Here is a 26,822-nt window from a genome sequence, read left to right on the forward strand (position 1 = left end):
AGGTCTCCTTCCCTGCGGTTTGCAGGGTGGTTCGGGGAACGCGAGAGCAAACCGCGGCGAAGCTGGTCTCCTTTCCCGGTTTGCTCTCTCGTTCCCGGAACCCCGAGCAAGCAGGTCTCCTTCCCTGCGGTTTGCTGGGTGGCTCCGGGAACGCGAGAGCAAATCGCGGCGAAGCTGGTCTCCTTTCCCGGTTTGCTCTCTCGTTCCCGGAACCCCGAGCAAGCAGGTCTCCTTCCCTGCGGTTTGCAGGGTGGTTCGGGGAACGCGAGAGCAAACCGCGGCGAAGCTGGTCTCCTTTCCCGGTTTGCTCTCTCGTTCCCGGAACCCCGAGCAAGCAGGTCTCCTTCCCTGCGGTTTGCTGGGTGGCTCCGGGAACGCGAGAGCAAACCGCGGCGAAGCTGGTCTCCTTTCCCGGTTTGCTCTCTCGTTCCCGGAACCCCGAGCAAGCAGGTCTCCTTCCCTGCGGTTTGCAGGGTGGTTCGGGGAGCGAGAGCAAACCGCGGCGAAGCTGGTCTCCTTTTCCGGTTTGCTCTCTCGTTCCCGGAACCCCGAGCAAGCAGGTCTCCTTCCCGGCGGTTTGCAGGGTGGTTCGGGGAACGCGAGAGCAAACCGCGGCGAAGCTGGTCTCCTTTCCCGGTTTGCTCTCGCGTTCCCGGAACCCCGAGCAAGCAGGTCTCCTTCCCTGCGGTTTGCAGGGTGGTTCGGGGAACGCGAGAGCAAACCGCGGCGAAGCTGGTCTCCTTTCCCGGTTTGCTCTCGCATTCCCGGAACCCCCCTTGAAGCCGCCCAACAGCGCTGCAGTGTGGCCACATCTAACACCACTTGCAGCGCTGGTTGCTGTAAGTGTGGCCACTCTGCAGCGCTGGCCCTATACAGCTGTACTAATACAGCTGTAACAACCAGCGCTGCAAAATTTTAGATGTAGACATGGCCTCAGTGGGTCAGTTGTATAGCTGATGGTCCTTAATGGGCCATCAAGCAGGCTAGGCAGAGCGGACACCAATTTGTCTGGGGTATCACCCAGAGGCATAGCACAAGTTTGAAATACAGACAGTATAGAGTCAATACATATAACTTTAAATACAAAAATGATACATGCCTACAGATAGCATAATCATAACCAGCAAACCATAACCTTGTCTTAGACACCTTATTTGACCCCCTTTATACAAGATTCGGTGCCACTACAGGACCTTGGTTGCAACAATGATCTATACGGTCCCAGTTTGTGTCAATAACGTCACACCCCCAGCCCTGCCCCTCTCAAACAATAGCCAGATTTCATGGGAGAGATTAGATTTCACATTTCTGTTTTTTACAGTCGTGGATTTGGTAGGGCCCTGGTCATCACACTTCATTCAAAGATTCTTTTCAATCAACAAAAAACAAACAGCATGTGACCGCACCCAGACAAGAAATGCCTAATAAAAATGCAAACTTCGATCAACCCATTTCTGAGCAGAAGAAAGTGAAAGTAAATTCCTCTCTAGTCTCTTTCCTGCACTGGAAGCCATGGCTGCTGCGAATCCAGCAAAAACTCTCCAGGATGAAGTGATCTGTCACATCTGTCTGGAGTATTTTAAAGATCCAGTGTCTCTAGACTGTGATCACAGTTTCTGCCGAGCCTGCATCACCCAGTGCTGGGGGGGATTCCACACAGACATCTCTTGCCCTCAGTGCAGAGAGATCTTTCCCCAGAGGAACCTCAGGCTGAACAGGCAGCTCAGGAATATTGTGGAAGCAGCCAGAGAACTCAGGTTGCAACCAGAACCAGAGAGTCTGTGTGAGAAACACAGGGAGCCTCTAAAACTGTTCTGCAAAGAGGACGAAATCCTCATCTGCCTGGTGTGTGACAGATCCAAGGAGCACAGAGTTCACACTGTCATTCCTACAGAGGAAGCTGCTGAAGAATTCCAGGTAGGAAATAACCAACTATTTGTAAAGCCAGAGCCTTGAGAAACTCACCTTCCCCCAGCATTAGGGTTTCCCTGAGCCCCAGACAGCCACTCAGGGCTTGTCTACATCAGAAAGTTGCAGCGCTGGTGAGGGAGTTACAGCGCTGCAACTTAGGAGGTGTACACATCTGCAGGGGACCACCAGCGCTGCAACTCCCTGTTTGCAGCGCTGGCCGTACTCCCGTTTTGTCTCGGGTGTAGAGGATCCAGCGCTGGTGATCCAGCGCTGGTAATCAAGTATAGACACTTACCAGCGCTTTTCTTGACCTCCGTGGAATAAGCAGGTATCCCAGCATACCTGAGGAAGCCTCTGGTAATCAAGCTGGTCTCCTTCCCCGGCTTGCTCTCTCGTTCCCGGAACCCCGAGCAAGCAGGTCTCCTTCCCTGCGGTTTGCAGGGTGGTTCGGGGAACGCGAGAGCAAACCGCGGCGAAGCTGGTCTCCTTTCCCGGTTTGCTCTCTCGTTCCCCGAACCCCCGAGCAAGCAGGTCTCCTTCCCTGCGGTTTGCAGGGTGGTTCGGGGAACGCGAGAGCAAACCGCGGCTAAGCTGGTCTCCTTTCCCGGTTTGCTCTCTCGTTCCCCGAACCCCTGAGCAAGCAGGTCTCCTTCCCTGCGGTTTGCAGGGTGGTTCGGGGAACGCGAGAGCAAACCGCGGCGAAGCTGGTCTCCTTTCCCGGTTTGCTCTCGCGTTCCCCGAACCCCCCTTGAAGCCGCCCAACAGCGCTGCAGTGTGGCCACATCTAACACAACTTGCAGCGCTGGTTGCTGTAAGTGTGGCCACTCTGCAGCGCTGGCCTTATACAGCTGTACTAATACAGCTGTAACAACCAGCGCTGCAAAATTTTAGATGTAGACATGGCCTCAGTGAGCCTCCACTGGAGAGGAACAAAGGATTTCAGGCCTAAATAGGTTTCCCAGCAACTGGGACTCCTCCAAAGGCTTGTGCAGGTGGAGAAGTGTGGCCCTAAATAAATATGCTAAGGCTGATATGCTGGAGTGTGGGGGAGTGAGTAACCCGTACCCTACTCCTCCTGCTCCCCATATGTGGAGTGGGCAGTGAAGGACCCCCACTTCTCTGCCCTTCCCCACTTCCACCGTCTCCCAAACCTATTAACACCATGTCTGTGGTACTCCTGTCCTTGGGGCTGAGAGAGCAGAAGGATGTAGCTGGGGATGTCCTCTTGGCCCACATCCCCTTCATCATTTTCCTGCAAAGCTCCTCACCCAGACAGGAACTGAGGGAGCTGCACTGCACCCTCCTTCATGAGATGCAGGAGGGGACTGGAGTGATGCTCCCATCCTGCAGAACCTAGTAAATCTGTCTGATGCAGGAAGCAGGGACTGAGTTGGAGGGGGCAGCAGAGTAATGGGGCATGTAGCAGGGTCATGGCCTCCAGAGTGCCCCCTCCTGGTTTGGGGCTCTGCCTCAGTTTCTGTCTGAGGCTTCCAGAAATAATCCACAAAGGTGTTTTGGGGCCAGTAACACCCCTACTCTCCCAGCAGTGACTTTCAGGACTTCTAGTCTGGAGTTCAGCCTTATCACCCCAAGGATGCTCCAAGGCCTCCTCTGCCTTCTCCACAGTCCTCCTCCCTCTGGCCTTCCATAGACTTCTGTTTTACCTACCTCAGGCCTGGTTAAATCACATGATGCCACCAGTCATCACTCCCCATTTTCCCCATCAGGAGAAGAGAACTGGCTATATCACAAGTGGGGCAGAGACATCTTTCTTGTTATAGGGCCAGCCACCGTGTGATCAGCATTGTCCCTCTTCCATGTCTCCTGAGGGCACAGGAAGAGAATCCCAGTCTTGAAATTTCTGTTTGGAATACGGGATTAGGGCCCTGTTGTCCCAGACACTGTACAGACAAGTCAGGCAAAGAGAGCTCACAGTCACTGTCTAACAAAGACGATCTGCAACAGGTGGATAAAGAAACAACTCAGGGTTGCAGTAGGGGACAAGTAAAGAGCATTGTGTTAGGTCATCGGGGGGGTCACCATTCCAGATTTCAAAGCTGTCCATTTTCTCTGGTGCAGATTTAGGTGCCTTTACTTTTCTATGGGGGATATTTTAGGTGCTTGAGTGGCAGCCGGCACGGGGAGAATCTACAGCCCAGTCTCCCATAGTCAGCAGGTATAATAAACAAGGGGAGGCTAAGTCGCCCCTGGCACAGCCATCACCAACCCGGTGCTGGATGCCTGGGCTGTGGTCGCCCCACTTCTTCTTGTCCCTGCTCTGTCCCTTCCCTAAGGCCTCCTCCACCCCCTGCTGCCTGGTGAGTCGCTCCACTCCACCCCCACTCTCTGCTCGCTGCACCCCTCCTCTCCTCCACCTCCTCCCTCACAAATTCCTCTCACACACACACTGCTCACCGCATGCCAGTTTCCTGTTGGTGTAAATCAATGGAGTAACAAAGTCAAACAATTTCAAAGAGTCTGAAAATAAAACACTCCCAGTGTCCATTAATATGACTCCATGTACCTACTGGGTTTCTGGGAACTGGGCGGGTGGAAGTCCGCCCAATGCTAAAGGATCCCCCCCATAGCCTAAGGGGAGGATCTACGGGACCTCAGAAACCGACTGATTCCGGGGGACAACTAATAAAAGAACAGGGACAAGAGTGCTGTCAAAGGGTCATAAGAAGGGAGCCTGACAGGGGCACTGAGCAGAGAACCCTGGACAGTGCCCACTACTCCTTGAAGGCGTCAAGGGAGCCAGTGGACGCCTCCCAGAGGAACTCCGCCCGGATGCGTGAACGGACCATGGAGCGGAAGCAAGCCCCACAGTCACTGGAGTCTCCATCGGCCAACCTCCTCTCCCTGGTTGCGTAGATAGCCATTTTAGCCAGGGAGAGGAGGAGGTTGACCAGGAGGTCCCACGATTTTGTGGGGCCACGGATAGGGAGTGCATAGAGAAGGAGGTGAGGGGAAAAGTGCAGCCAGAAACATAAGAGGATATTGGTGAGGAGCTGGTATAGGGGCTGCAACCTGGCGCACTCTAAGTAAACGTGCGCTAGGGTCTCCCTCACGCCGCAGAAGGGGCAAGTGTCTTGGACAGAGGTAAACTGTGCCAAATACACGCCCGTGCTCACGGCCCCATGAAGGAGCCGCCAACTGGTATCCCCGGCGGGCCTCGGGACCAGGGTGGAGTAGAGGCTGGCCCACCGGGGCTCCTCACCCTCCAGAGGTGGCAGGAGGTCCCGCCACTTTGTGCCGGGGTGGGATGCAAAGGTGAGGAATATGACTCCATGTAGGAGGGTGCTCACCCACTCCTGCCTTAAAGGGCTTAAAACAGCCCTGGGAGGGGGCTGTGGCAGGAAGGAAAAGCTGGGCTGACTGGGGAAAGCAACCTCAGCTGGGGGTCACTCCCCAATCAGGCCACAGCTGGCCCTCTAAAGGGGCTGCTAGGCTGGAGCTAAGTCAGTCTCTTTCTAGCTTTTGAGGGAGAAGGGTCTGCCTGGGAGCTGACAAAGGTATCTAGAGTGGAGCAGGGCTGGGGGAAAGGCCAGAGGAGCTGGGCAGTTCCAGCCTGGAGAACCTCTCCCCTCCGCTGCAGGCCTTGTTAAAGGCCAGAAAAGGTTCTGGGGCTACAGAAGGGTAGTCTGGCAAAGGCAGGAAGTCCAGCACCCCCCTCCCCTTGCCAGTGATGCATGGTGTGTACATTGCAGTCTGCCCCAGTGAACAGGGGCTAGATGGTGACTGGCAGTAGCCATATACTGTGGGGAGGTGGGATAGGGGGTTGAGGGTTCCCAGGGGGAGGGGGAAACCGAAAATGCTGAAGGGGTACTGCCAGGGGGAAGCACCCAAGATAGAGGGGCACCAGGGTCCAGGAGGGATACAGTGTCTGCAGTGGGTGCTCCAAGGCTGAGAGCAGAAAGCGCCACAGGGGTGAGTCTTGCAATGCTAAACTCCACTTCCTTAATATCTCTGATATCCTAAACTTACTGAGTTCTCCACTCATCAGCAGAGTGCTTATGTTGGAAAAGCCAGCTCCTGCCCACCCCCCCAACACACACTCCTACAACTAAAAATAACACCACTCAAATTTATTTTCTTTCTTCAGGAAAAGATTCAGGCCCATTTGCAGACTCTGAGGGAAGAGAGAGAGAAGCTGCTGCAATGTAAAGTGAGTGGGGAGAAGAGAAGACGACAATACCTGATAGGTGCCCGTCACTATTAACCTGTATTTGTGAGGAGCCAGATGGAGAGGCGTTCTGAATCTGAACAATAAGAGGAGGCCAGGGCAATCTAGAGGCCAAATTATGTTTTACCCCAATCAGTTGGGGGTAAAGCAGAAATCCATTCAGTGGGGAATAATCACAAATAAATGAAAATTAGTTTTTTTCACAGAAATTACTACTTAGGCTTACACCATAAATGAGTGGTTTTTCAACCTTTTTGCATTTGCAAATTTTGAATGGAGGTGTAGACTCCTTTGGAAATAGATTATCTGTGTGTATAGTTGAATTCTGTTCAGTCAGTCTTCAGTCAAAGGCCTTGTCTACACTACAGAGTTGCAGCGCTGGTGAGGGGTTTACAGCGCTGCAACTTAGGATGTGTACACACCTGCAGGGCATTACCAGGTCCCTGTTTGCAGCGCTGGCTGTGCCTCGGGTGTAGAGGATCCAGCGCTGGATCACCAGGGCTGGTCATCAGGTGTAGACACTCACCAGCGTTTTTGTTGACCTCTGTGGAATAAGCAGGTATCCCCGCAGTGTGCTCTGGCGTTCCCGACCCCCCCTCCAAGCAGGTCTTCTTCCCCGCGGTTTGCTCTGGCGTTCCCCGACCCCCCCTCCAAGCAGGTATCCAGCCCCGCGGTTTGCTCTGGCGTTCCCCGACCCCCCCTCCAAGCAGGTATCCAGCCCCGCGGTGTGCTCTGGCGTTCCCCGACCCCCCCTCCAAGCAGGTATCCAGCCCCGTGGTGTGCTCTGGCGTTCCCCGACCCCCCCCCTCCAAGCAGGTCTCCAGCCCCGCGGTGTGCTCTGGCGTTCCCCGACACCCCCTCCAAGCAGGTCTCTTTCCCCGCGATTTGCTCTGGCGTTCCCCGACCCCCCCTCCAAGCATGTCTCCTTCCCCGCGGTGTGCAACAGCGCTGCAGCGTGGCCACATCTAACACCACTTGCAGCGCTGGTTGCTGTACGTGTGGCCACTCTGCAGCGCTGGCCCTATACAGCTGTACTAATACAGCTGTAACAACCAGCGCTGCAAAATTGTAGATGGAGACATACCCTAAGTCTTTTGCAGACCTCTTTGATATTGTCTGGGTCTGTGGACCGGAAGTTGAAAACCACTGCCATAAACTACTGTAAATTCTTATTTACTGTATATTAACTAATTAAACTCACTTCATAGATAACAATTAACATGAATGAAATAAGAGCATTTAGAATTAGAAAATCCAACTCATTAGAACAAACCTCCACTGTTACATGTTCACTTCTCATTTCACAGTTCTCTGACTGTCAGCTGAGAGTTTAGAGGATGTTTAGTTATATCTTGATGAATCCTCTTGTGTAATCTTTGTTTACTGTTCTAAGTTCCAGCTTAAATAAAGCCACGGATTTCTGGGTGTGATGGTGGGTTATATCCCTCCGCAACCTTCTGGCTTACAGTCTCTTTGCTCTGACAATTTCTCCATTCCTGTCATTCACCATGTATGCCTGAGGGTGCTGTCCAGAGATGTTGATTTTTCTTATTTTCACTACAGCTCACATCCTCCTGATGTCTTAATTCAGTTTCTCTTTAATTACAGTTTTTTCTTTTATTCCATGTTTTCCTTCACATGTCACTCTTGTGAATGATTGCTTTGTGGCCTTTGGGAATGTGGACTTTTTCTGCTGCTTCATGATCCTGGGATACTGTGTGTATATATATGTGCATACATCCATACAGAGGGCCCAAAAAGGGCAACATGATCCTTCCAGATTCTAAGCTTTCATTTCTATTATGAATGAATTAATTTCCAGATTTTTTTGTGGCTGTGATAAATGAAGGGGCAGCGGGGGGGCTCCATTGTATGAACACGCAGCCAACCAGTAACTGTAAAATCCCTCTTAGTAGCTGTTCTCTAATTGCTCTACCTGTAAAGGGTTTAAAAGGCTCACTGCTATGCATAGGTAAGAGGAAGTGAGTTGGCACCTGGCAACAAGAGCCAATGGAAAAGCTAGAACTTTTTTAAATTGAGAAGACTCCCTTTTCGTCTGTCTGTCTGCTCTCCTGGGGAGAGGCGGACAGGGCAGCAGCTATGCTGTAAGAAGGTTTGGTCAAGTATGAAAAAATCATCAGTGTCATCATTTAGAAACAACTCATTTAAAACCCCAAATTTGTAAGTAGATCAGGAAATGTCTAGGAAGACGTGATTAGGTTTATCCCTTTATGGCTTGTAAATGCCTCTGTGCTAACCTCAGGTGCTTCTGTTTTACTTGTAGCCTTTAAGCTGAACCTCAAGAAAGCTATTCTTGGTTCTTAATCCTTGTTGTTGCTCTTTTGAAATCTAGCTATAGCCTGAGTTCCCAGGTGTATTTTCCTTCTTTTTTAAATAAAATTTACCTTTTTTTTAAGAACAGAATTGGATTTTTGTGTCTTAAGGGGTTTGTGCACATGTTTAATTAGCTGATTTCCTTTTTTCCCCTTTCCCATCTCTTCCCCGGAGGGGGAAGGGAGGGTGAAAGAGCTTGAGGGTACCCCACAGGAAGGAATTTCCAAATACTCCTTCTTGGGCTCTCAAAGGGGTTCTGCACTTGGGTGGTGGCAGCATCTACCACCCCAAGGTCCGATAAAAGTTGTAACCTTGTAAATAATACCAGCCTGGAGTGGCAAGAATTAATTTTTAGAGTCCTTGCAGGCCCCCACTTTCTGCACTCGAAGTGCCAGAGTGGGGAATTAGTCTTGACATGATGATAGAAGTGGGATCATTTTGAACCAAAGGCACAGACCTCAGGATTTTATAAGGACACATTTTTCCTTTTGGCAGCCTGCAAAGCCAGGGAGTTTTTTTCCCTTTTCTTCCCTGCCTGAAGGGGAACAAGCACACAAAGGGTTCAGTCTGCAAAAACAGGGAGTCCAACAAGCAGTTTATTTTTTTGTTTGTTTCTTGACAATGAAATAGCTAGGCTAGAGTATGGCATCCCTGTGCATGAGGTTGTGGTCGGGCATCGAAACCCTAGATCAACCAGTCTTCCCAAAGCAGCATGCCACAGAGAAGACAGACCCAGATCAAGCCCAGACATCCAGCTCCATGACAGAAATGCAAGGAAGGGGTGCGGGACTGGAGATTTCCCTAGAGGGAATGGTCAGCCCTCCCCAACCCAAGATCCATGGTGCCAAGATGCCCTTAACCCAGACTGAGTTCTAACTGTGGAAGACAGTTCCTAAGAGGAAGCATTTGGAAGAGGAAGCAGAGATGAAGCGCTTGGAGGCAGAAATTTAGGCGAAGCGCTTAGAAGTGGAGACAGCTGCAGTGCGTAGAGCTGGAAAGGGCTAAGCTAGGTCAACCAGGTAACCCTAACAGTCCTCCAGGTACCACTCCTCATTCCAAGAAATTCCCCACATACAAGATAGGTGATGATACAGAGGTTGTCTTAGAAAATTTGGAGAGGGCCTGCTTTGGGTACAATATCCCTACAGACCAGTATATGGTGAAGCTGAGGCCACAACTCAGTGGACCCTTAGCAAAGGTGGCAGCTGAAGTGCCTAAAGAACACATGAACGAGTACAGACTTTTTAAACAAATGGCCAGAATTAGGATAGGGCTAACACCTGAGCATGCCTGTCAGCAGTTCAGAGCTCTAAGGTGGACACTAAATGTGGCATTTTCCCAACACGCCTACCACATTGTAAAAAATTGGGATGCCTGAATATCTGGAGCAAATGTTAAATCTCTGGAAGATCTGTGTCTCCTTATACAAACGGAGCAGTTCTTAGAGGGTGTTCCTGAGGAAATAGAAAGGTACATCCTAGATGGGAAGCCCAAAACTGTAATCGAGGTGGGAGAGATCAGAACCAAATGAGTGGAGGTGGTGGAGAAGAGAGCTTGTAGCAGTTGGTCAAGATACCAGAAGGGGCAACCTGAGATGACACCTCACCATTGGAGTCAGCCCAAGGCCCCACCTTACAAGGAGGAGCCCTTCACACAGCCAGGGAGACTCCCAGATGCCCTCTTGTCCCATCATCCTATTCTCCAACCACCCAACTTGCCCCAGCCCATAGTAAGCTTTAAAGCTGGGCTTTAAATGTAATGAGCTGGGGAATGTGAAGGTCAACTGCCCCAAGAGCACCAGCAGACTACAACTCATCACCCCAGAGTCCCACTAAGACCCTTCAGGCCCAGATGCCTCATAAATACCCCCAGAATGAAGGAAAACTGAGTTTGGGCAGGAGGAAGATTACTGTGTGGAGAGACACTGGAGCACAGGTGTCAGCTATCCACCAATCCCTGGTGGACCCCAAATTCATCAACCCAGAGGCCCAAGTGACAGTGCAACCCTTTAAGGCCAACTCTTTTAATTTGCCTACAGCCAATTTGCCTGTCCAGTACAAAGGCTGGTCAAGAATATTGACTCTTTCAGTTTATGACGATTATTCCATTCCCATGCTGCTGGGAGAAAACTTAGCCAACCATGTGAGGCTAACCAAAAAGGTTGGGGATGGTGACCTGCAGCCAGGCTAAACAGGCCTCCACATCTAATTCCTTCTCTGAGCCTCCTACAAGGACCCATTCTGTGTCCCCTGATACCACAGGCCATGAGACCCCGCTAGAGGTGGTGGTACCAGACCCCAGACGTTCCTGGAGAAGGCGTAAACCCCTCCCATTGCTGCTTCACCAACTGTAATGGCCCCTTAACCTCGTGACCATACACAAGTTCAAATGGTGAAAACCCTAAACTGGGATGTGGTACAGCCCTGTAGGCAAACAGCAACTGCTGCAACACTAGGTCCCAATTATTGGAGAATTCGTTGATGAATTTTCGTATCATGGCCCCCAAAGTTCCATTGAACCTTTCCACCAGGCCATTGGTTTGATGGTGGTACGGGGTGGCAACCAAGTGATTCACCCCATGATTTTCCCACAGTTTTTCCATGGTCCCTCCCAGGAAATTAGACCCTGAATCTGTAAGGATGTCAGAGGGCCAACCTACCCTGGCAAAGATGTCTGTTAGGGCCAGGCACACAGTGTTAGCCCTGGTGTTGCCTAGAGCGACTGCTTCTGGCCATCGGGTAGCAAAGTCCACTAAAGTCAGTACGTACTGCTTTCCTCTGGGCGTCTTTTTTGGGAAAGGGCCCAGAATATCCACAGCTACTCGCTGAAATGGAACCTCAATTATGGGGAGTGGCTGGAGAGGGGCCTTGACCTGGTCTTGAGGCTTTCCCACTCTTTGGCATACCTCACAAGACCGGACATACTTGGCAACATCCTTGCCCATCCCCTCCCAGTGGAAGGACTTCCCCAACCGGTCCTTGGTTCTGTTCACCCCAGCATGGCCACTGGGATGATCGTGGGCTAAGCTTAAGAGCTTCCCCCGGTACTTAGTTGGAACCACCAACTGTTTTTGCGGCTGCCATTCTTCCCGGTGTCCACCAGAAAGAATCTCCTTGTATAAAAGTCCTTGGTCTATAACAAACCGGGATCGATTAGAAGAGCTGAGAGGCGGTGGGGTGCTCCGTGCCGCCGCCCAAGCTTTCTGAAGGCTGTCATCTGCTTCCTGCTCAGTCTGGAACTGTTCCCTTGAGGCTGGGGTCACCAGTTCTTCCTCAGACTGGGGACTTGGGCTTGGTCCCTCTGGAAGCAATGTAGGTGATGGGGTTGTTTCCGTTGCTGGTGAACCGCTCTCCGCTGGTGCACCTGAGGGTATTTCAGGCTCTAGCTGAGCCTTTTGGGTATGGCTGTCTTTTGCTTCTGCCAGTTTTGGCTCGCTGGCGCCCTCTGGCGTTGAGTTTGAAGATGTGGTTGCACTTGCTGGTGCTGGTTGCTGTTCCAGTTCCGGGCCTGGGACTGGAGATGCTGTGGCTGTTTCAGTGGTAAGCATGGAATCCGGGTCCACTACCTCTGTCTGGGTCTCTGGTAACACAGACGGGGCCTCTGTGGACGGCTCAGGAACAGGAATGGGTCTGGAAGCTTGCCTGGTTTGGCTACGTGTAACCATTCCCACTCTCTTTGCCCGCCTCACCTGGTTGGCCAAGTCTTCCCCCAGTAGCATGGGGATAGGATAATTGTCATAGACTGCAAAAGTCCACATTCCTGACCAGCCTTTGTACTGGACAGGCAGTTGAGCTGTAGGCAAGTCTACAGCTTGTGACATGAAGGGGTAAATTGTAACTTTGGCCTTTGGGTTGATGAATTTGGGGTCTACGAAGGATTGGTGGATAGCTGAGACTTGTGCCCCCGTGTCTCTCCACGCAGTAACCTTCTTTCCGCCCACTCTCAAATTTTCCCTTCGCTCCAAGGGTATTTGAGAGGCATCCGGGCCTGGGGATCTTTGGTGTGATGGTGGTGTAATGAATTGCACTCGCATGGTGTTCTTTGGACAGTTGGCCTTGATATGTCCCAGTTCATTACACTTAAAGCATCTTCCATCTGATGGGTCACTGGGCCGAGGTGAGTTACTGGAGACTGGTGAGGTGGAAGGGTAGGGTGTCTGTGGCTTTACTTGGGTGGTATGTGGGGTCTTTGGCTGTCCTCGGTTGTAGGGTTTATGGTCTGTGTGCCCCCTGGGGTAATCGTTCCCCTTGACAGTAGCTTTCTTGCTTTCTGCCAGTTCCATCCATTTGGCTCCAATCTCCCCCGCCTCAGCGATATCTTTGGGTTTTCCATCTTGTATGTACCGTGTGATGTCTTCAGGTACACCATCCAAGAACTGCTCCATTTGTATGAGGAGGTTCAGTTCTTCCAAGGTTTGAATGTTGTTTCCTGTTATCCAGGCCTCATAGTTTTTTGCAATGTAGTAGGCGTGTTTGGGAAATGACACCTCTGGTTTCCACTTTTGGGTTCTAAAGCGCCGACGGGCATGATCTGGGGTTATCCCCATCCTGTATCTGGCCTTGGTTTGAAAAAGTTTATAGTCATTCATTTGCTGCTTAGGCATTTCAGCTGCCACCTCTGCTAAAGGTCCACTGAGGTGTGGCCTTAATTCTACCATGTACTGGTCTTCGGGGATGCTGTACCCAAGACAGGCTCTTTCAAAATTTTCCAAGAAGGCCTCGGTGTCATCACCTGCCTTGTAGGTGGGATATTTCCTGTGCTGTGGAGCAATAGTTGGCGCCGGGTTGTTAGGGTTGGCTGGGACATGCAGCCCAGCTTTTGCCAAGTCCAGTTCATGCTTTCTCTGTTTTTCCTTCTCTTCATCTTCTTTTTGTTGTTTTTCCATTTCTCGGCGGTGGGCCAACTCTTCCTCTGCTTGTTTCCTTCGGTAGGCCACCTCTTCTTCTTCTAGTTTTCTTTTATGTGCTGCCTCTAAGGCTGCCTGTTCTCTTTGGTAGGCTGCCTGTTCTCTTTGGTAGGCGGCCTCTCTGATCTGTTCTTCTCTTTCTTTCATTTCCATTTGTCGCCTGTGTTCTGCGTCTTTGAATTGCTCTTCGGCCTCAATTTTTGCCTTAGAAGTCATGATTCCTGTTTTCTTGTGTTGGGGTGCCCTCCGGTGTTTCTCTTCTGAACTGCAGGCTCTCTGTTGCCTCCTGAAGTCTGCCTAGCAACAGTGCCTTTAGCTAATCTTCAATGTGAAGTAAACCTGAAAAACCACTTTATTTGCATTCATATAGTGCTGGTATGACTCTCAATGGGAGTGCTATTGTGTGACAAAAGACCCGTGATAGTCCTTAACGACTTCTTGCTTAACATGCAAGCCACAAACTGCCAGAGAGAGCAGAAAAAAAAAATTCTCTCTGGTTCACTTTTAAAACCAACTGTTTCTCTCTGCTAAAAAGCCCTTAGCAGAGAAAAGAAAAATATAATATTCCTACTGGCTTCTGGATTCTGTCTAGATCCCACCAGCTGCCACTCATGTTATAACCTTAGTCCCAGATTTGGACCTTAGCGTCCAAAATATGGGGGTTAGCATGAAAACCTCCAAGCTTAGTTACCAGCTTGGACCTGGTACTTGCTGCCACCACCCAAAAATTTAGAGTGTTTTGGGGCACTCTGGTCCCCCTGAAGAACCTTCTCTGGGGACCCCAAGACCCAAATCCCTTGAGTCTCACAACAAAGGGAAATAATCCTTTTTCCCTTCCCCCCTCCAGGTACTCCTGGAGAGATACCCAGACACAAGCTCTGTGAAACTACACAGAGTGGCTTCCCCTCTCTGTTCCCAGTCCTGGAACAAAAAGTACTTTCCTCTTCACCCAGAGGGAATGCAAAATCAGGTTAGCCAATTCAACACACACACAGATCTCCCCCCTGATTTCTTCCTCCCACCAATTCCCTGGTGAGTACAGACTCAATTTCCCTGAAGTAAAGAAAAACTCCAACAGGTCTTAAAAGAAAGCTTTATATAAAAAAGAAAGAAAAAATACAAATGGTCTCTCTGTATTAAGATGACACAACACAGGGCAATTGCTTAAAAGAAATATGAATAAACAGCCTTATTCAAAAAGAATACAAATCAAAGCACTCCAGCACTTATATTCATGCAAATACCAAAGAAAAGAAACCATATGACTTACTATCTGATCTCTTTGTCCTTACACTTAGAAACAGAAGATTAGAAAACAGAACTACTTCTCCAAAGCTCAGAGAAAGCAGGCAGACAGAAAACAAAGACCTCAGACACACAATTCCCTCCACCCAAAGTTGAAAACATCCGGTTTCCTGATTGGTTCTCTGGTCAGGTGTTTCAGGTGAAAGAGACATTAACCCTTAGCTATCTGTTTATGACAAGAGTCTATGGCAGAACTTGTAGATCCAGTTCCTGGGACCCAGCCAGAACCAGCCCAAGAATCAGAACTGGCAGAGCAGTCAGCACCAGAGTCAGGGGAGCCTGCACCAAAGGATACCGCAGAGCCTGCACCTGCAGCAGTAACTAAAACAGAACAAGAAGCTCAAATGGAGCCTTAAATACAACCTAGTGCACCAGTGGAGAGCAGTGCAGTCAATGGAGATACTTCCATCACCTGCATCGCTTCCAGTGTGACCAAGTCCCCAACCCAGTGAGAAACTAATGTCTCCAGCAGCCAGGGAGCATTTCCAGACAGAGGAGGAAGCAGATGAAAGTCTCAAAGGAGCTTGGACAACAGCACAGAGCAACCCATCACCTCTCAGCTCTTCTAATAGGTCCAGGTTTGTTGTAGAAGGAGGACTCTTATACAGGGAAACCCTTTCTGGTGGGCACAAGGAGGACTGGCTTCCTCAGAGAAAGTTGGTGGTTCCAACTAAGTATAGGAAAAAGCTCTTGAGCTTAGCCCATGATCACCCTAGTGGCCCTTGCTTGGGTGAATAGGACTACAGACCATTTGGGAAAGTCATTCCACTGGGAGGGAATGGGCAAGGATGTTTCTACCTACGTCCGGTCTTATGAGGTATACCAGAGGATGAGAAAGCCCCAAGACCAGGTTAAGGCCCCTCTCCAACCACTGCCCATAGTTGAGGTTCCATTTCAGCATGTAGCTGTGGATATTCTGGTTTTTTTTTTTCCCTAAAAAGATGCCCAGTGGAAAACTACATACTGACCTTCATGGATTTTGCCACCCAATGGCTGGAAGCAGTAGCTCTAAGCGACACCAGAGCTTAAGGTGTGAGCCAAGCACTGGCAGACGTTTTTGCCAGAGTGGGTTGGCCCTCCGACATCCTTATGGATTTGGGAACTAACTTCCTGGCAGGGACCATGAAACATTTTTGGGAAATTCATAGGGTGAAACACTTGGTGGCCATCCCTTACCAGCATCAAACAAATGGCCTGGTGGAGAAGTTTAATGGAACTTTGGGGGCCATGATATGTAAATTCATAAATAAGCACTTCAGTGATTGGAATCTAGTGTTGCAGCAGTTGCTTTTTGCCTACAGGGCTGTACCACATTCCAGTTTGGGATTTTCACCCTTTGAACTCGTTTGTGGTCACAAAGTTAAGGGATCATTACAGTTGGTGAAGCAGCAATGGGAGGGCGATTGCATCTTCTCCAGGAACTAACATTTTGGATTTTGTAAGCAACGTGAAAAACACCCTCAGACTTCCTAGCTGTTGCTCAAGGAAAACCTACAGGATGCTCAACAAGAGCAGAAGGCCTGGTGTGATAAACATGCCAGACAGCGTTCATTCGGAGTATGTGACCAAGTCATGGTCCTGAAAGCGCTCCAGGCCAATAAGATGGAAACATTGTGGGAGGGGCCGTTTATGTTCCGAGAGTGCCTAGAAGCTGTTAATTACCTCATAGCATTCCCAGACCCTACCCTAAAATCTAAAGTATACCATGTTAATTCTCTAAAGCCCTCTTATTCCCAAGAAATCAAGGTTCTCCAGTTTACAGCCCTGGAAAGAGATGATGCCTAGTGGCCTGAAGGAATCTACTATGAAGGGAAAAGCAACGGTGGCGTGGAAGAGGTGAGCCTTTCCACAATCCTTGGGTGTAAGCAGCGACAACAAATCCAGGAGCTGTGCACTAGCTTTGCGTCAATATTTTCAGCCATTCCAGGATGGACAGAACGAGCGTACCACTCCATTGACACAGTTAATGCTCTCCCAGTTAGAGTCCAACCCTACTGGATGGCTCCTCAAGCCAAAACTGCAATAGAAAGGGAGATCAAGGACATGTTACAGATGGGTGTAATCGGCTTCTCTGAGAGTGCATGGGCTTCTCCAGTGGTTCTGGTTCCCAAACCAGATGGGGAAATATGCTTTTGTGTGGACTACCATAAGCTAAATGCTGTAACTCCCGCAGAGAACTATCCAATGCCATGCACAGATGAGCTATTGGAGAAACTGGGACATGTCCAATTCATCTCTGCCTTGGACTTAACTAAGGAGTACTGGAAAGTGCTGCTAGATGACCCAGCCAAGGAAAAGTTGGCCTTCTTCACCCATGTAGTGCTGTATTATTAATTTAATGTGCTCCCTTTTGGACTGTGAAATGCACCCACCACTGTCCAGAAACTTGCAGATAACCTTCTGGCTGAATTTAGGGAATTTGCAGTCCCTACCTTGACAATGTGGCCATATTGTCAGATTCATGGGCAGAACACCTGGAACATCTCCAAGCTGTCTTCTAGCACATAAGGGAGGCAAAATTAACCATTAAGGCCCCAGCGTGTTAAATAAACCTTAACAGGTTAACATACCTTGGACACCAAGTGGGTCAAGGAACTATCAACCCCCTACAGACTCAAGTAAATGCTATACAAAATTGGCCTGTCCTTAAGTCAAAGAAGCTGGTCCAATCCTTCTTGGGTTTGGCCAGGTATTACATGCAATTTGTACCATGCTACAGCCAAATTGCCACCCTACTGACCAACCTAACCAGGAAAAAACAGCCAAATGCAGTTCAATGCCCTGAGAAGTGTCAGAAAGCCTTTAACCAGCTTAAGGTGGCCCATACATCTGACCCTGTACTAAGGGCACTGGACTTTGACCAACCTTTCATTATAACCACAGATGCATTCAAGTGCGGTGTAGGAGCAGTTTTAATGCAGGAAGAACCAGAACAACAATTCCATCCTGTCATGTTTCTCAGCAAAAAAAACTTTCTGAGAGGGAAAGCCCCTGGTCAGTTTCAGAAGAAGAATGTTACGCAATTGCATATGCTCTGGAGAAGCTATGCCCATACATTTAGGGATGGCATTTCTACCTGCACACAATCAAAGAGACTAACAAAAAAACTTCCTCAGTGGAGTTTAGCAATTCAAGACTTTGATTTTTGAGATACAACACATTTCAGGATCCTCTAACAAAGTGGTTGATGCACTTTCCCGGGAAGGTTTCTCAGCTGTGCTGTAACATGGGGGAGGCGAGTGAGGCACTGCCTCGAGCGCACAAAGCTGAGGGGCACAGAAAAAGATGTGGGGGAGAGAGAAGTGGCAGCTGAAGCAGCAAAGCAACAACAATAGCAAAAAACAAGGTGCAGGGTTACTGGAGCAGCAAACCAAAAAAAGGACGGCCATACCACCCTAGGAAATTATATGGAGGGAAGGAGGGTGTAATTTTATATTCTTGCCTCGGGCGCAAAAATAGCTAGTTATGGCTCTGTTTCCCAGAATCAGACAAGTAAAAATGTCCCTGTATTCTAAGTATCAGAGGGGTGTTAGTCTGGATCTGTAAAAAGCAACAGAGTCCTGTGGCACCTTATAGATTAACAGAGATATCGGAGCATAAGCTTTCATGGATGAATACATGCGTCTGACAAATTGGGTATTCACCCACGAAAGCTTATGCTCCAATACCTCTGTTAGTGTATAAGGTGCCACAGGACTCTTTGTCTCTGTATTCTAAGTCATTGTAGTCCTTAATATGGAAAATACTGTTTGGTTCTTCATGTAATTAGTAGTAAAATTAAAGGTGCATGTATCTTAACTCTGTTTTCCTAAACCTCCAGGAAGAAATCCCAGCCAGTGTGGACCCGACCTGAACCAGGCTGGCAAACACCGTCTGTGATTTGAGGAGTGTGTGATAAATGAAGAGGGGAGAGAACTCCCTTTTATAAACAGCCAGTAGCTGTAAAATCCCCCTTAGTAGCTGTTCTCTAACTGCTCTACCTGTAAAAGGTTTATAAGTCTCACTGCTATACATAGGTAATAGGAAGTGAGTTGGCACCTGGCCACAAGAGCTCTCTGCCTGAGTGCAGTTTTTTTTCTTTTTTTTTCTCTCCACCTGTCTGTCAGTGTGGTTCTGAGTAGAGCTCAGCATATACTGGATCTTTTTCACTGGCTGGCTATTAAAAAAAAATTGGGTTGAATCAAAGATTATTTTTTTTATAAATTTTTTTCAGCACAATGCAAACGGTCTTATTCTTGGTAAAATGAAACGTTTTCATTTTGACAAAATCAAAATATTGTTTCAGTTTAGACCATTTTTAAAAATAGATATGTATATAATTATATAAAAATACGGACTTTGAAACAAAGTAATTTGAAATATAAAATCCATGTCAGACATGGAAAGGTGTGAGAAAATCCTCTCTAGTAACCACAAGATATTGTTCATTGTCAGATGATTTAGAATTTTGCAAAGCAATTCTCCCGCCTGCACACTCAAAACTCCATGAAAGGACCCCAAGCTCCAGCCATATCCCTGACCAGCCCTTGCTCTATTTATTTATTCATTTTATTTTACAGAGAAAGACACAAATCCAGAGGCTGAAGATTGTGTCTGAATTTCAGCAACTGCAGGAGTTCCTGGAGGAACAAAAGCGACTCCTGCTGGCCCAGCTGGCAGAGCTGAACGAGGAGATTGTAAAGATACAGAATGAAAATATCACTAAACTCTCCAAGGAGATTTCCCGTCTCAGTGAGCTGATCAGTGCGATGGAGATGAAGTGTCAGAAGCCAGCAAGTGAATTTCTGCAGGTGATACTGAATGAGAAATGTCTCAGATCCTAATACAAGGACAGGACAGCTCCTAAATTATAATCACTGGAGTCCAGAAATCCGATCTGAGGGTTGGTCTACACTGGGGGGGGGGATTGATCTAAGATACTTCGACTTCAGCTACGCTATTCACATAGCCGAAGTTGCATATCTTAGATCGATTTACCTCTCGTCCTCACGGCGCAGGATCAATGTCTGCGGCTCCGCCTGTTGACTCAGCTACCGCCGTTCGTGCGGGTGGAGTTCCGGAGTCAACGGGAGCGCTTTCAGGGATCGATATACCGCGTCTAGATGAGATGCGAGATATCAATCCCCGAGAAATCAATCGCTACCTGCCGATACGGCGGGTAGTCTAGACATACCCTCAGTGTAACTCAGCATGTGCATTCCTGACATGTGAATTACAATTGTTCGTTGCAGAGTGACAGACTCATAGATATTACAGATGGAAATGCCCCATTAGCTCAGCGAACACGTGGTCTTAGAGCCAGGGCAGAACTTCTTTTCCTCATACTTGCAAAATCTCTTCTTTGGAATGTTAAGTGTGTCAGGTGGGACTGAAATTCATTCTCTTTCTTTTTCTCCTCTAGGATGTCAGAAGCACCCTGAGCAGGTAGGTGGCTCTCCCTCACAATTCATAATGCTGGGAAAGAGCTTGGAAATGATATTAGCACCACATCCCCTCAGGGCTCTACAGCAAAATGTGTGGGGAAAGTCATATGTTGGGATACAAATCTCTCCAATAAACTTACTCGTGAGGTTTTCACCCTTCTTCAGAAGACTCTGGAATTATCCATACAGTGGGAAAAACTGACCAAGTATTTCCTAGAGATGTCACATCGCTGGGGGACTGGCTGCCTCAGTATTGTGGGGATGGAATATGGGCCCATCACTGCTGGGGCCCTGGTTACCATTCAGCACAGGACAGCAGGGGTCAAGAGTCTGTCCCATCTGAGGACTGTTTGGAGACCTGTGTAGAATGAGATGGGAAGGGGAGGGTTGGTGTCTGTCTAATATCTGCTGGTCAGATTTCCACAGCATTTCACATGGGAACCGCCTGTCACTCAGACCATGGAGGCCAACGAGTGAATTGGCCATAAAGACTCAATTCCCCTTTTATCCCCAGAGCTTGTCTCTCCAGGCCAGAGTTGAATATTAATAGGACTTTTGAGGGGAATATTTCATTGCCGTGGTCTGTGCGCACCTGCTCTGAGGCTGGGGGAAGCAGAGGAATTCAAACTCCAGGCCCATTAGAGCAGCATCTCACTAGCAAGAACTTATGAGTCACTAAATGAAATATAACCATGTGACATTGTTTGTTTCTGTCCAGGTGTGAGGAAGGGAAGTTCCAGCAGCCAGTGGAGATGTCTCCTAAACTGGATAAGAAACAGCGTGATTTCTCCCAGAAAACTGTTGCTCTATTGGAGACTCTGAGGAAGTTCAAAGGTACCTAGAAGGGATCTAGAATGTGAAATTTGGATGAGCCTCTGACACTGTTGGAGGAGAATGACTCTGGCCAGTTGGTTCATAATTAGATTATGCTTCTCTTTAATTGTTGGATGAAAATGCCACACACTTGGAGTCCAAGTTGTTGTCAGTAGCTACCAGTGTGGTGCTCTGCTCTTGTTCAATGATGATAACAGTCAGCTGCGTGCATGCGTTCCCTCTGTGTGCTGCCCCAGCTCTGCGCAGATCGCTGACACAGCAAACCCTGAGAGAACCCGCAAAGACCACAGACTCTATTAAGGTATGAAGGAACCCAAGCCAGGTTTATTGTCAAATAAAGCACAGTAATAGTTTCCCAGAGACTACAAGACATACTACGAATTTGTGCCCTCTGGCAATAGACCAGCTCAGGCAGTGGCCGGACTTTCCACTGCCCCCTAGGCCAGACAAAGATGCACACTCTGGGACCTACTTTTATACAGTACAGGACAGATTACTCATCCATACTGATGTATTGAGGTACAGCCCATTGGCTCATTAGGGTGCTGTCTCCCCCTTTGATCGTGTTGTTTCAAACAAACAGATCTATCCATCATGCTGTCCTTTTGACCCTGTCTTTAATATGCACCTGACTATTCCTTGCTATGTCTGTGGAGTGTCCTTGTATCAGGATGTCCGGGTACCATCTTGGCACAAGTTCCTCTTATTAGCACTTGTGTGAATATACTTGCTTCTAACAACCCTCTTCTTGCCAACTTCTCTGAGCGGGGCCTGCCTCTGGCTCACAGCCCAGCTTTTGCTTAGCAATGCCTGGAAGTACTTTGGTTCAGGTTTCAGGTCTCAGACTGGGCCTTTAATACAAGAGTTTGTTTCACAGCCTCATCTACACAAATCACTCAGATTCATTAACTGAAACCTTTGTTTTTACCAAAAAGATGCCTTGCAATTGCAATTACTATGAAAGTAAGAAATGATAAACATACTGAAAGACGTACTGGCCAGTTGCCTTCTCCTGGGACATAAGTGGGTCATGGTGGATTTCTCCTATGAAGCTCTCATTGCATTTACAATTTCTGACATATTATATACATCTAATTAATATATTTTAGTTCTTTTCTAATCCTGTTTGAGTGTTATGACGATTAGCTATCTTATATAGCTCATACAATACACATGCATGAACTTTTTTAATTTTCAGGGCTTTTGTTGTTCAAGCAATTTCCATGTTTTTTCTCTTTTCTAATTGGTTTAAATACCTATGATTATGCATAGGTCACTTTGACCCTTTCTCCACATGGGGGTTTTTGGATTTTTAACTGCTCCTAGGCAGCACATTGTGGGTATCTGTCTTTAAGCACATCATGTGGTCAAAACATCTTTGTCCCACATAGCAACTTATGAATGCATCACTTAATAACAAGGTCACTTTAGGCATCATTTCCCCTATGTCAAGCAGACTGCTAATCAGACCAAAGCCAACTCGGGCAATATAAATGCACAATGTTGGTCTGTCCAAACTTATGCATGACCCTTGTACCAATTCTCAATACTGAACAGAATAACTAGTGGAAAGCAGACAAATACAGCAGATGTAGCAGGGCTAAGGTGTCAGGATGTCTCACATTAATTCAGATTTACCAAAGGTCACAATAGTAATGCCCATATTTAGTAAAAATGGTCTAATTTGGGGCACCTGAGTTTCTCTCTCCCAACTAGAGAGCTGCAGGGCAGGTGCTCCAGAGCTGTGTTGCATCGACAGCTGCAGGTGGAGTCAGTGGGAGCTGCAGATGCCCAGCCCCTCTGAGAAGCAGGACCCAGGTGCCTAAAGGACAGAATTGTAAATTTAAAGGCTACTTGTTAAAGCTGGACCCAGCCCATCACTGGGCTCTAGTCCCATACAACAGCTAGTCTGGGCACATGAGCTGTGGAGAAGGAGAAAGTCCCTCCCCTCTAGGGTGACCAGACAGCAAGGGTATGGCTACACTTGGAGGTGTGCAGCGCTGGCAGTTACAGCTGTCTTCGTATAGCTGTGTAGGGACAGCGCTGCAGTGTGGCCACACTGACAGCTACCAGCGCTGCATGTGGCCACATTTGCAGCATTTGCTGCGCTGTTGGGAGTGGTGCATTGTGGGCAGCTATCCCAACGTTCAAGTGGCTGCAATGTGCTTTTCAAAAGAGGGAGGGAGGGGGAGCGTGGGGGAGAGAGAGTGGATTTTTGGAGCTGTCAGCTCCCTGCCTTGCAAGTTCTAAGAACTGGAACATACACATCACCAACCTGCAATCATTTTAAAAGTTTCGAGCCCTTCCCCCACCCCTCTCCTATTCACTAAATGCAAATTATGCACTCCGAGCGCCAACACAGACTTCCCCCTCCCCCTCCGCCCTGTGACTTCTCTACTCAAGCAAACAGCTGTGAACATTCCAAAGCAATTCCCCTGCCTGCCTCTTCTCCAGCAAGCAGGAGCTGTGTTTGTTTTTTAGATAAGCAGCTTCGGGGAGCCCAGTCTTCCGGTTTGTTGTGAGCAGGCATTCTGGGATACCTCCTAATACCCTGGAGGACAATTGCAGCACTTTTGGTGGCCACACCTGCAAAGCAGCGTTGCATCACCAGCACTGCAATCGTTATACCCCAAGCAGACCAGGTGTACAGCCAGCGCTGCAGCCAGGGAGTTGCTGCGCTGGATGTGCCTTGCAGGTGTGGACAGTTACTAAGTTGCAGCGCTGTAAACTCACCACCAGTGCTGCAACTCTCCAGTGTAGCCATGGCCCAAGTGTGAAAAATTAGGACAGGGGCTGGGGGGTAATAGGAGCCTATATTTAAAAAAAAAACCCAAAATTGGGACTGTCCGTATAAAATTGGGACATCTGGTCACCCTACTCCCCTCCCCCATGGTGAGGGATCCCTCCAGCACAGGAACCTCTTGTGCCTCCTCCCCAGCAGCTGCAGGCACAACGCGTGTTCCTGAGAGGGCTGGGAATGGGGTGGGGGTGGTGACAGCAGGTCAAAGAGGGAGGGGTTGGAGCAGGGATAGAGGGACGTGGGCAATGTAAAGCTGGGCCTCTGACAGTCTGCTCCTGGCTAAGACACATGGGGCCCATTATCATAGGGATGTAACTCTGGCTGGCTTCAGAACTTCATCAGCCTGTGCCAAGGTCTGCACCAGCCCCTGCAGCCGCTGAACAGCGGAGTCACAAATGGCTCCTCCTCCCTCTCCTTTTGCTGGTACGGGGGGAATCTGGCCCATTCAGCTAACCTTCCCCCACATCAATTTGCACATGGATAAAATGTTTTTATTATTATTCCTATTTCTGCCTATGAAGGACGAGGGCCCTGTTGTGCATCTCTCTGTAGAGACGCTGAGTAAACCGACCCAACAAATCACAATTAGAACCAGGATTTCACAAACTCTCAACTTCCGGTAGAGACCGATGTCCTGCAATGGTTATGAGACTTCCATTTCTGTGAGATGCCTGAGTGAGAGAGGAAAGAGTTTCAGATGAGTTTATATTAAATACCTGAGTGTGTCTCTGGGCCTCTTGGTCTGTTTCTCTGTCATGATGAAAACTCAGTTCTAGGAGTTCAGAGTCGTGATGCTGTTATAAATATGAAAGCCTGAAATCTTTCTATTTTCTCCTTTCCCCCTCTAGTGCCATCTGCACTGGAGACAAAAAGAGGGGAACCCGTAGGAGCACACAGACAGGGTGAGATTCCAGAGAAAACCTCTTCATAAGCTTAAGTTACCAACCAAACTGACAGCGACCATGACACACACAGCCCTAAAAGTAAACCCACTGAACAGTGAGACGGTCCCAAGCTGAAGTCACAGAAACAGTCCTGACACTAGCACTGGTGCTGAGTTCATGCCCGTGCTGATGAACAAAAACACACTCCCTGAGCAGCATCCAAACACCCTTAACTCTGATGCTGGGGTTTTCAGAGACATTGACAGGACTTTTAATATTATATTGAGAGGAATGAGTAGAGAGCTCTCTCCCCGGGGACTGACGCATCCCTCTCCTTTATCCTGGCTGAGTGGGTTTCCCTCATCGGCGTTAACTCCACGAGTGCTTGACGACTGGAGCTCCTACAGGAAAAAAAGAGTTGGTGCTCAGCACCCACCGGCAGCTGCTCCTTCCATTCTCCTTTGGTGCCTCTCACCCACCTGTGGGCCTTCCAATCAGCTCCCCTCTTCCCTTCCAGTGCCTCCCACCCACTGTGATGAGCTGTTCAATGGTGTGCAGGAGGTGTGGCAAGGAGGGGATGGAGCTGGGGAGGGCACAGAATGGGATGAGATGGGGCAGAGCAGGGGTGGGGCAGAGGTACAGGGGGGCGGGGTGAGGCCTTGGGGGAATGGGTGGAGTTGGGGCAGGGTTTTGGGTGGAGCAGGGTGAGGAGGTCAAGCTCCCCTGCAGAAAATTACAAAGTCGGCGCCTCTGGTCTCCCCCCATTACTCTTCTCCAACATCCTATCTTTCCTTTGGGCAGGCTTAGGCTCTCCCAATGGACCTACCATGGATGGGGGAGATGCTCTCCCTTTGAGGTTTCCCCCCTCCCTTCTCTCTGGGCTGGGGCTACCCCACCCAATGCCACTTCCTACTCTCTGGTCTTAAGTGGCTCTTCCCCAGTGCTGCACCTTCCTCTCTATTCCCCAGCCTGGGAATGGAGGATGCATTAAGGGAGGAAGGTTGTCTCTGTGGTTTAAAGCTGGTACCAGCCTCCTCTGGTCCCTCCTCACTAAAAGCTTCTGACACCTTCCTGGCTGTGTCTCTGCCGCTGGGAATGGAGCAGTCCGAGCAGGGAGCTGAAGCCTCTGCAAACAAATGAGAAACCAATGACGTGGCTACTATTAAACAGGTGAGGAACTGCAGTGACATCTCTGCTCAGTCTCAGGTGCTCAAGACAGAGGCAGGTCCCTGGGATCCAGGCCTGTCCCAGCCAAGACAGGGCTGCTGGGGAGTGTGAGAAATGGTCCCAGCCTCCCGCAGGGCCAAGCTCTGCCCCTAACGCTCTGATTCTCTCTCCCCAGCGAATGTGACTCTGGATCCAGACACGGCTCATCCCAGCCTCATCCTGTCTGAGGATCGGAAAAGTGTGAGATGGGGAGACACACGGCAGGATCTGCCCGACAGGGCTGAGAGACAAATCTCTCAGGGCTGTGTGCTGGGCTGTGAAGGATTCACCTCGGGGGAGACATTGCTGGGAGGTGGAGGTGGGGGATGCACTATTCTGGGCTGTGGGGGTAGTCAGAGAGTCTGTGGGGAGGAAGGGATGGATCAGCTGTAGCTCTGGGGGTGGAATCTGGGCTGTGCAGTGGTGCAGGGGTCGGTTCCAGGTTCTCACTTCTCTTGTGACCTCCCTGCCCCTGAGTCGCATCCCCAGCAGGATCTGGGTTTGTCTGGACTGTGACCAGGGGCAGGTGACATTTATCGATGCTGGTGATGAGGCCCCGATCTTCATTTTCCCACCGGGCTCCGTCCCTGGGGAGAGAATCCGACCCTGGCTCTGGGTGGGGTGGGGAGCCCAGCTCAGACTGTGTCCCTGAGATACAGGGGGGAGGGAGGGGGAATATCCCACTGGGGTCCTGAAATCAACCTCTCTAGCCTCATACACCCTAGCCTTTTCCTGTGGACTGGCTATCACATTGTCTCTATGACCCGGGATGTTACTTCCGCTGTCAACTCTGTGCAGCCTGTGGCCTGTCAAACCATAGAGAGCATTGGGTTTGCGAGGGATTGTGCAGCCTGGTTGCCACTGTCCTCTGGGCCAGGAGGACTCTGGGGATATAGGGTCAGACAGTGTCATTGAGACATGGGGAGAATAGTCCACTGGGAATGAAAAAATGGGCTTCTCTAGCCCAGGAGCGGCGCCGGACCATTTCACCGCCCCGTGCACCAGTCCCGCAGCTCCGGTGGACCTCCCGCAG

General features: G+C 49.4%; 2 protein-coding genes across 2 annotated transcripts in view; both read left to right on the forward strand.

Moving 5' to 3' along the window:
* The window catches only part of LOC115640848 (zinc finger protein RFP-like), a 1,004,025-nt gene that overhangs the window by 89,835 nt on the left and 887,368 nt on the right, over window positions 1–26,822 (forward strand). The window lies entirely within an intron of this gene.
* Window positions 1,455–26,471, forward strand: LOC115640811 (zinc finger protein RFP-like). The gene is given in 8 exon segments (XM_030543819.1): window positions 1,455–1,917; window positions 6,017–6,118; window positions 19,208–19,432; window positions 20,044–20,066; window positions 20,784–20,905; window positions 24,548–24,601; window positions 25,926–26,083; window positions 26,085–26,471. Coding segments are annotated over 8 exon segments (1,446 nt in total). The 5' UTR covers window positions 1,455–1,512; the 3' UTR covers window positions 26,442–26,471.

This window comes from Gopherus evgoodei, unplaced genomic scaffold (assembly GCF_007399415.2).
Source record: "Gopherus evgoodei ecotype Sinaloan lineage unplaced genomic scaffold, rGopEvg1_v1.p scaffold_32_arrow_ctg1, whole genome shotgun sequence".
In the NCBI taxonomy this organism is placed as follows: Eukaryota; Metazoa; Chordata; order Testudines; family Testudinidae; genus Gopherus; species Gopherus evgoodei.